This window comes from Delphinus delphis, chromosome 4 (assembly GCF_949987515.2).
Source record: "Delphinus delphis chromosome 4, mDelDel1.2, whole genome shotgun sequence".
NCBI classification, from domain to species: Eukaryota; Metazoa; Chordata; class Mammalia; order Artiodactyla; family Delphinidae; genus Delphinus; species Delphinus delphis.
This window is the reverse complement of record NC_082686.1, coordinates 142,773,407-142,783,440: the sequence shown is the minus strand read 5'-3', so window position 1 is coordinate 142,783,440 and position 10,034 is coordinate 142,773,407. Positions and strand designations below refer to the sequence as shown.

General features: G+C 47.6%; 1 protein-coding gene across 2 annotated transcripts in view; it reads left to right on the top strand.

Moving 5' to 3' along the window:
* The first annotated feature begins 2,926 nt into the window (after positions 1–2,926).
* The window catches only part of NGLY1 (N-glycanase 1), a 63,776-nt gene continuing 56,668 nt past the window's right edge, over positions 2,927–10,034 (top strand). Inside the window, exon 1 of one of the 2 annotated variants that reach the window (XM_060011569.1) lies at positions 2,927–3,137. In XM_060011569.1, the coding sequence (XP_059867552.1) occupies positions 3,007–3,137 (131 nt within the window). In that variant the 5' untranslated portion in view covers positions 2,927–3,006. The remainder of the gene's footprint in view (positions 3,138–10,034) is intronic. The other variant, XM_060011567.1, reaches the window with a different exon arrangement.

Genomic DNA, 10,034 nt, shown 5'->3' with positions numbered 1-10,034 from the left:
AATGAGAAGCCTGTGCACCGCAACGAAGAGTAGCCCCCTCTTGCTGCAACTAAAAAGAAAGCCCGCGCGCAGCAATGAAGAGCCAATGCAGCCAAAAGAAATAAATTAAAAAAAAAAAAAGTAATTGGGAAGGATTTAAATTCAGGTGAATTAAAATAAACAATAATTTAGTGAATTACCATTGAAATGAGGATTTCTATGATTTTATGGACTGTACATTATTTTAACAGCATTAATTTTATGGCATTGGTTTTCACACTGTGGTTGCATGTCCCTCACAAAAGTACCTTAAAGCCATTATCTACTCAAGGGGAAAGCTAAGTTGATAACATTCTATTCCTCCCCCACCACACAAGCATTCCTGCTTCAGTTCTAGAGCGCCTCCACTTTGGTGTTTTGTATATACTAGGTTTCCTCCTAAGGGTTTATTTGAAAAAAAAAAGTGTTCTGTAGCCTTAAAAAAAGTCATAAATACTAGATAGTATATGATAACCTTATACAATTATTATAAGAATAAATGAGTGTGCTGATGGAAAGAAGAAACTCAAGGGGAATACTGTTTGTAATAGAGACAGCTAGTTACATCCCAGGCCTCCCACCTCCCATCCCACAATTCCCAGAGTTGTGGGTGGTGCCTGTCCAGCTAAGGACTACATTTCCCAGTCTCCCTCCCTTTTCATCTAGGTGGGGCTTCATTTTCACTAATGATACAGTAGAGAAAACGCTGTTTGTCATTTCTGGGCCCATGTGGTTAAGAAGCAGGTATGCGGTCTTTCTGCCCAATCACTAACTAAATGCAAAAGTCTCTGTGGCCATATAGCAGTAGTTAGCAAACCACACGCTAAATCCAGAAGGCTGCTTGTTTTTGTAAATAGTTTCATTGGACATACCCATACACATTCATTTTAAAGTACAGTTGACCCTTGAACAACACGGGTTTGAACTGCATGGGTCCACTTATATGAGGATTTTTTTTCAACAGTAAATGCTACAGTGCTACATGGCCCACTGTGAGTTGCAACCTCAGATTCAGAACCACAGATACAGTGAAACTTTAGATACAGAGGAAGTTATACACAGAATTTGAATGCTTGGAGGGTTGGTGCCCACGTTGTTCAAGGGCAAACTGTATTGCCTATGGAACAACTGCAAAGGCAGAGTTAAATAGTTGAACCAGAGCCCCTATGGCCACAAACCCTTAAACATTTAATATTTGGTCCTTTATAGAAAATGTTTGTTGACTTCTATGGGATGAAAGGAGCCTGGGGCCCTGCATCATTATCTGGAGGAAAGCTGCTCACTGACAAATGATACCTCTTCTATGAACAAGAAAGAAATTTCTCATGTTACGTCACTGAAAATTTCAGTTACAGCAGCTAGCAACACACTATCAGTTAAACACTATTGTTGGAAGCTGGTCCAAAAACCTACATATTTATTAAAAACTCCTCACATATATCTGGCAAGTGAATGGTAACTGAAGTGGGTGGTTATTGCTCAGGGTCTTGCTCAGAGACACTGGAAGAAAATTTCAAATTTAAAAAGCGAACTGACAATAAAGCATCAAGAATATTCAAAGAAGCTACTTAGGCAAACAACTTTTAAAAATATATAGTGTCAAGAAAAACATTTGTTGAGGTTTGGAAAAGAAAGAAGGCATTGGTAAAGTACACTTTCAAGGTCATGGAGAGGTAGATGATGGATTAAAGATGTTAGGATTCTTCTTTTAAGAGGAATAAAGGACACTGATCACAGGATCTACCTGCGAAACAAGGTCACAAATTAATACGTACACTTACTACATGGGATGCATAATTTTGCTGTCTTTCCTTTCTCCTCCATTCCATTCTACTTTGTCCTTATTGGATATGTGTTTTACTTTGGTCAGTGGAGTCCACAACCCACTATGTTGCAAACTGCAGTTTAGAAAAAAACTTCTTTACAGAGGCATCATATTCTCTGAGCTGGGACTTATGCAAGAGATTTTCAATCATTTATCTAATTCCAAAAAAAATCCATATAGGAGAAACCCAGCAGAGTTTATGTGTTTGGTTTTGAACGTGGTTTTCTGCTTCCCTCTGGGGTCTTTCATCCACATTTACTTAGGAAGGCCTGACCATCTGCGAGGAGGAAGCTGTAGAATAGTTTCATCTGGGGGCAAAGGGGTGGTTGGAATATAGGGGGTTTCTCCACCGTCTGGCTGGATCTATTGAGGCCGGCCCCGAGGCGCCAAGGAACCTGGGTTCCTGCGATGCACCAGCCAGCACCCCCTACCCCTGCGCGAAACCCCCGCCCCTCCACCCCACCCCGCGGTCCAGACCACCAGACACACATGGGCAAAGCCCCTCGGTCCGGACGACCAAGACCCACACCCCAGCCTGGTCGAAGCCCCCAGGCCCTGACAACCAGGCCCCTGTCGGCCCAAGCCCCCAACGGCCCCAAACAGCCCCCAGCTCCTCCCAGACGAACTCCACCGGTCCCGGATACTAGTCCCCGCCCCCTGGAGACCAGCCGTCCCCCTCACCTCCCGCCGAGTCCCCAGCCCAGGATATCAGACCCCACCCCCTGGAAAACCCCCCGTCCCCTGGAGACCACCCCCCCACAAACGAGCCCTGCCCCCCGCCACGAGCCTTGCACGCCCCCGCGCCCCCGCGCCCTGGAGACTAGCCCCTTCCCTCTCGGCCGGGCCCCGCCCCTGGAGACCAGCCCCTTCCCTCTCGGCCGGGCCCCGCCCCTGGAGACCAGCCCCCTCCCTCTCGGCCGGGCCGGCCCCTGGAGACCAGCCCCCTCCCTCTCGGCGGAGCCCCGCCCCTGGAGACCAGCCCCCTCCCTCTCGGCCGAGCCCCGCCCCTGGAGACCAGCCCCCTCCCTCTCGGCCGGGCCCCCGCCCCTGGAGACCAGCCCCCTCCCCCCGGCCGGCCGCAGAGCGCGGCGAGCTGAGGCGCCTGCTCAGAGCGCACGCGGTGCGGGCGGGGGGAGGGGGGGGTCACGGCCGCGCGCTCGAGTATGGCGGCGGCGGCGCTGGGCAGTTCCTGTGGGTCCGCGTCCCCGGCGGTGGCCGAGCTCTGTCAGAACACCCCGGAGACCTTCCTGGAGGCCTCCAAGCTGCTGCTCACCTACGCGGACAACATCCTCAGGTGCGGGGCCGCGGGAGGGACGCGTGCCAGCGGGCGGGGCGCGGCGCACGCGCGGCCGGGTTTGGGGGCGCCCGGCCGGCCCCGGGGGCGCGGAGGCCGGGAGGGCCCCGGGCCTGGCTCCCGCTCAGGGGGGCGGCGGGGGGGGAGCTGGGGCCGCCCGCCAGGGGCCTGGAGACCCGCCCGGCCCAGCCCCGCCGGAGCGGAGGGAGTCTCTGCACCTGTGACCGGACACCTGCTGTCGCGGAGCCCAGGGCGAGCCGGGTCCCGGGACGCGCGGGGCGGAGGAGGGGAAGGCGCGCCCCGGGCTCTGGCCTCGGTCCGGCGCTTGAACAGTCTTACGTGTCAGGACAGGAGCGGCGACAGCGTTTCATCCCCACTGCGTGCGTTTTACCCACCAGCAGCCTTCAGTTGCCATTGGGCTTCTCAGAAGTTTGCCACGGACAAGATGTTTTCTTCCCAGCGTTTTGTGAATATCCTAATACTAGAGCCTAACACTACCGTGGTGTTTGTGAGGATAACCTTGGCCAAGAGTAGTTTGTTTCCTTTTACTCTGAGCACACTTCTAGACCTCTAAGGAACCTTACAGATTTGGGGAATTGGGAAGTAAGTTTTATTAGTCATTTTGAAGCATTACGTCCCTCCACTCTTAGATCAAATGATGTGGTGTCCTGAGGGACGGGATGTGTGGGGGAGGGAAAAGGAGCCCCACGTGCCTCCGCCTTAGTGCTGTTAGCTCGTTTATCAGGGCGCCGTGATCATATAGGCTCTGCCCCCCGCCCCCCAGCCCCTGGTGCGCTTGCTTTTCTAAGGGGTGGATGTATTGGCCTGAAGTCTAAAAGGAGATCCTTCGCAGTGTCAAGGTTATAGATTTCATGTGACCCAGTTTTGGAGACCTTAGTTACAAGTGCAGTGTCTTAACCCATGGCAGTTTTAATATGGCTCATATAAGCAACATTAATGATTTAAAAAGTGAATTGAAAGAAGAACATATTGAGCCCTTGTTGTGTGACAGATGCAGAGAGGGATGCAGCATGTGCACTGTGCACAGCTGCACAGTTAAGACCTATATGGGGGCCGCCTTCCTCCTCTGTGACACCCTCTCAGCTCACCTTCTCAGCCCTGGGAGATCTGACAGCTCTTCAGAGCGCAAGGATGCCAGAGGATTCTGCACAGTGAACTCCGAGGCAGAGTTCTCCAGAGGCCGTCAGCTAGCACCTCCCATCTGGAAAGCCACCAAACTATTTAAACCCCATTCTTCAGAAAAGGGAGTTGCCCTTGTAATGAGGATTCACTTCTGCTTTCAATCCAGGGAAACCACAAATGCTGAGATCAAGGTGTTTTGAGGAAGGAAGTCTTTTCCATCATTATCGTCATTATGAGTGTTTACCAAACTCATAGAAGAAACGTGGCATGCTGTCAGTGTATGTTATAGTCTCTACGATGGCTTATGTTTCTTATCTTAAAAACGTTTTTTATCCAGAAAGGGAATTAGGAGTCTGGAACTCATATAAGTGGAGATGGTATGAAAAACTACCCTTTTTAGTTTGTCTTAAGTAATAGTATTAGTTCCTGCCCTCATTCTTTTTTTTTTTTTTTTTTTGCGGTACGCGGGCCTCTGACTGTTGTGGCCTCCCCCGCTGCGGAGCACAGGCTCCCGACGCGCAGGCTCAGCGGCCATGGCTCACGGGCCCAGCCGCTCTGGGGCATGTGGGATCCTCCCGGACCGGGGCACGAACCCGTGTCCCCTGCATCAGCAGGCAGACTCTCAACCACTGCGCCACCAGGGAAGCCCCCTGCCCTCATTCTTACAGTTCAAACTCGTTTGGTCTTCAGAGGGGGGGAAAAAACCTCACCTTTTCTTCTGCTTCCAAGTCCAGTGATTTGCTTGCCTCTTAACAGAAAAGCCCCAGGCCTCTTCTTGATCCCTTAGCTACACTGCATTACAGACAGGCTAATCTAACTTATTTGAGAATAGAGGAAACCATCGTTTCTTTTGCTGTTTTAGGAACACCTTTAGCATGAGCGATAAGGGGTGTTGTCTTGATATCCTTTGCTCCTAACTCAGGATCTGACATAGTATTTTATAGGGTGAGTGCTGAACTGAGAATTTCATTTGCAGTTTTTTAATTGTTGGTGTTAACAGTGATATTTGTCACTATACACTGGTGAAAATAATACTTTGGGTTAAGTTTGAAATTTCTGCTTCAGATGATGTTTATCCTATTCCCCAACTAAGGCTCGTAAAGCTAATGAAATTATACAATGAAGTATATACTAATTTGCATGCACAGCGTACCATGGGTTTGAACCGTTTTTTCAGTTCACTGACTTATAGATAAAAATCAGCTTTCCTCAGTATCTGCCTTTCAAAAATCTGCAGTAGTTTTACTGGCATTCCATGTGGGTTCCCTAGGAAACTTGCTTCATTCATTCTTTAAAAAACAATATTTGACTAAATTCGGGGGGACGAGGGGAAGATGGCGGAAGAGTAAGAGGCGGAGATCACCTTCCTCCCCACAGATACACCAGAAATACATATACACGTGGAACAACACCTACAGAACACCTACTGAACGCTGGCAGAAGACCTCAGACCTCCCAAAAGGCAAGAAAGTCCCCACGTACCTGGGTAGGGCAAAAGAAAAAAATAAACAGAGACAAAAGGATAGGGACGGGTCCTGCACCAGCGGGAGGGAGCTGTGAAGGAGGAAAGGTTTCCACACACTAGGAAGCCCCTTCGCGGGTGGAGACTGCGGGTGGCGGAGGGGGAATGCTTCGGAGCCGCGGAGGAGAGCACAGCAACAGGGGTGCGGAGGACGAAGCGGAGAGATTCCCGCACAGAGGATCGGTGCCGACCGGCACTCACCAGCCTGGGAGGCTTGTCTGCTCACCCGCCGGGGCAGGCAGGGCTGGGAGCCAAGGCTCAGTCTTCGGTCGGAGCGCAGGGAGAGGACTCGGGATGGCGGTGTGAACACAGCCTGCAGGGGGCTAGTGCGCCACAGCTAGCCGGGAAGGAGTCTGGGGAAAAGTCTGGACCTGCCGAAGAGGCAAGAGATTTTTTTTTCCCTCTTTGTTTCCTGGTGCGCGAGGAGAGGGGATTAAGAGCGCCGCTTAAAGGAGCTCCAGAGACGGGCGCGAGCCGTGGCTAAAACCGCGGACCCCAGAGACGGGCATGAGAGGTTAAGGCTGCTGCTGCTGCCACCAAGAAGCCTGTGTGCAAGCACAGGTCACTATCCACACGCCCTTCTGGGGAGCCTGTGCAGCCCGCCACTGCCAGGGTCCCGGGATCCAGGGACAACTTCCTCAGGAGAACGTACGGCGCACCTCAGGCTGGTGCAACGTCACGCTGGCCTCTGCCGCCGCAGGCCCGCCCCTCACGCCCGCCCCTCACGCCATGCCCCTCCCCCTGCCTCCGGCCTGAGTGAGCCAGAGCCCCCGAATCAGCGGCTCCTTTAACCCCGTCCTGTCTGCTGAGCGAAGAACAGACGCCCTCAGGCGACCTACATGCAGAGGCGGGTCCAAATCCAAAGCTGAACCCCGGGAGCTGTGCGAACAAAGAGAAGGGGAAATTCCTCCCAGCAGTCTCAGAAGCAGCGGATTAAAGCTCCACAATCAACTTGATGTACCCTGCATCTGTGGAATACATGTATACACAACGAATCATCCCAAATTAAGGAGGTGGACTTTAAGAGCAAGATTTATGATTTTTCCCCTTTTTCCTCTTTTTGTGAGTGTGTATGTGTATGCTTCTGTGCGAGATTTTGTCTGTATAGCTTTGCTTCCACCATTTGTCCTAGGGTTCTATCTGTCTGGTTTTGTTTTTCTTAAAAAAATTTTTTTTTCTTAATAATTACTTTTTATTTTATTAACTTCATTTTATTTTATCTTTTATTTTATTTTATCTTCTTTCTTTCTTTCTTTCCTTCCTTCTTGCCCTCCTTCCTTCCTTCCTTCCTCCTCCCTCCCTTCCTTCCTTCCTCTCTCCCTCCCTCCCTCCCCCTTCCTCCCTCTCCCCCTCCCTCCCTTCTCTCTTCCTTCCTTCCTTCCCTCCTTCCTTCCTTTCTTTCTTTCTTTCATCTTCCTTCCTTCCTTCCTTCCTTCCTTCCTTCCGTCCTTCCTTCCCTCCCTCCCTCCCTCCCTCCTTTCTTTCATCTTCCTTCCTTCCGACCTTCCTTCCTTTCTTTCTTTCTTTTCTTCTTTCTTTCTTTCTAATTTTTTCCCTTTTGTTCTGAGCCGTGTGGATGAAAGGCTCTTGGTGCTGCAGCCAGGAGTCAGTGCTGTGCCTCTGAGGTAGGAGAGCCAACTTTAGGACACTGGTCCACAAGAGACCTCCCAACTCCACATAATATCAAACGGCGAAAATCTCCCAGAGATCTCCATCTCAACACCAGCACCCAGCTTCACTCAACGACCAGCAAGCTACAGTGCTGGACACCCTATGCCAAACAACTAGCAAGACAGGAACACAACCCCACCCATTAGCAGAGAGGCTGCCCAAAATCATAATAAGTCTACAGACACCCCAAAACACACCACCAGACGTGGACCTGCCCACCGGAAAGACAAGATCCAGCCTCATCCACCAGAACACAGGCACTAGTGCCCTCCACCAGGAAGCCTACACAACCCACTGAACCAACCTTAGCCTCTGGGGACAGACACCAAAAACAACAGAAACTACGAACCTGCAGCCTGCAAAAAGGAGACCCCAAACACAGTAAGATAAGCAAAATGAGAAGACAGAAAAACACACAGCAGATGAAGGAGCAAGATAAAAACCCACCAGACCTAACAAATGAAGAGGAAATAGGCAGTCTACCTGAAAAAGAATTCAGAATAATGATAGTAAAGATGATCCAAAATCTTGCAGATAGAATAGACAAAATGCAAGAAACATTTAACAAGGACCTAGAAGAACTAAAGATGAAACAAGCAATGATGAACAACACAATAAATGAAATGAAAAATACTCTAGATGGGATCAATAGCAGAATAACTGAGGCAAAAGAACGGATAAGTGACCTGGAAGATAAAATAGTGGAAATAACTACTGCAGAGCAGAATAAAGAAAAAAGAATGAAAAGAACTGAGGACAGTCTCAGAGACCTCTGGGACAACATTAAATGCACCAACATTCGAATTATAGGGGTCCCAGAAGAAGAAGAGAAAAAGAAAGGGACTGAGAAAATATTTGAAGAGATTATAGTTGAAAACTTCCCTAATATGGGAAAGGAAATAGTTAATCAAGTCCAGGAAGCACAGAGAGTCCCATACAGGATAAATCCAAGGAGAAATACGCCAAGACACATATTAATCAAACTGTCAAATATTAAATACAAAGAAAACATATTAAAAGCAGCAAGGGAAAAACAACAAATAACACACAAGGGAATCCCCATAAGGTTAATAGCTGATCTTTCAGCAGAAACTCTGCAAGCCAGAAGGGACTGGCAGGACATATTTAAAGTGATGAAGGAGAAAAACCTGCAACCAAGATTACTCTACCCAGCAAGGATCTCATTCAGATTTGATGGAGAAATTAAAACCTTTACAGACAAGCAAAAGCTGAGAGAGTTCAGCACCACCAAACCAGCTTTACAACAAATGCTAAAGGAACTTCTCTAGGCAAGAAACACAAGAGAAGGAAAAGACCTACAATAACGAACCCAAAACAATTAAAATGGGAATAGGAACATACATATTGATAATTACCTTAAATGTAAACGGACTAAATGCTCCCACCAAAAGACACAGATTGGCTGAATGGATACAAAAACAAGACCCATATATTTGCTATCTACAAGAGACCCACTTCAGATCTAGAGACACATACAGACTGAAAGGGGATGGAAAAAGATATTCCATGCAAATGGAAACCAAAAGAAAGCTGGAGTAGCAATTCTCATATCAGACAAAATAGACTTTAAAATAAAGACTATTACAAGAGACAAAGAAGGACACTACATAATCATCAAGGGATCGATCCAAGAAGAAGATATAACAATTGTAAATATCTATGCACCCAACATAGGAGCACCTCAATACATAAGGCAAATACTAACAGCCATAAAAGGGGAAATCGATAGTAACACATTCATAGTAGGGGACTTTAACACCCCACTTTCACTAATGGACAGATCATCCAAAATGAAAATAAATAAGGAAACACAAGCTTTAAATGATACATTAAACAAGATTTACTTAATTGATATTTATAGGACATTCCATCCAAAAACAACAGAATACACATTTTTCTCAAGTGCTCATGGAACATTCTCCAGGATAGATCATATCTTGGGTCACAAATCAAGCCTTGGTAAATTTAAGAAAATTGAAATTGTATCAAGTATCTTTTCTGACCACAACGCCATGAGACTAGATATCAATTACAGGAAAAGGTCTGTAAAAAATACAAACACATGGAGGCTAAACAATACACTACTTAATAACGAAGTGATCACTGAAGAAATCAAAGAGGAAATAAAAAAATACCTAGAAACAAATGACAATGGAGACACGACGACCCAAAACCTATGGGATGCAGCAAAAGCAGTTCTAAGAGGGAAGTTTATAGCAATACAAGCCTACCTCAAGAAACAGGAAACATCTCGAATAAACAACCTAACCTTGCACCTAAAGCAATTAGAGAAAGAAGAACAAAAAAACCCCAAAGTTAGCAGACGGAAAGAAATCATAAAAATCAGATCAGAAATAATAGAAAAAGAAATGAAGGAAACGATAGCAAAGATCAGTAAAACTAAAAGCTGGTTCTTTGAGAAGATAAACAAAATTGATAAACCATTAGCCAGACTCATCAAGAAAAAAAGGGAGAAGACTCAAATCAATAGAATTAGAAATGAAAAAGGAAAAGTAACAACTGACACTGCAGAAATGCAA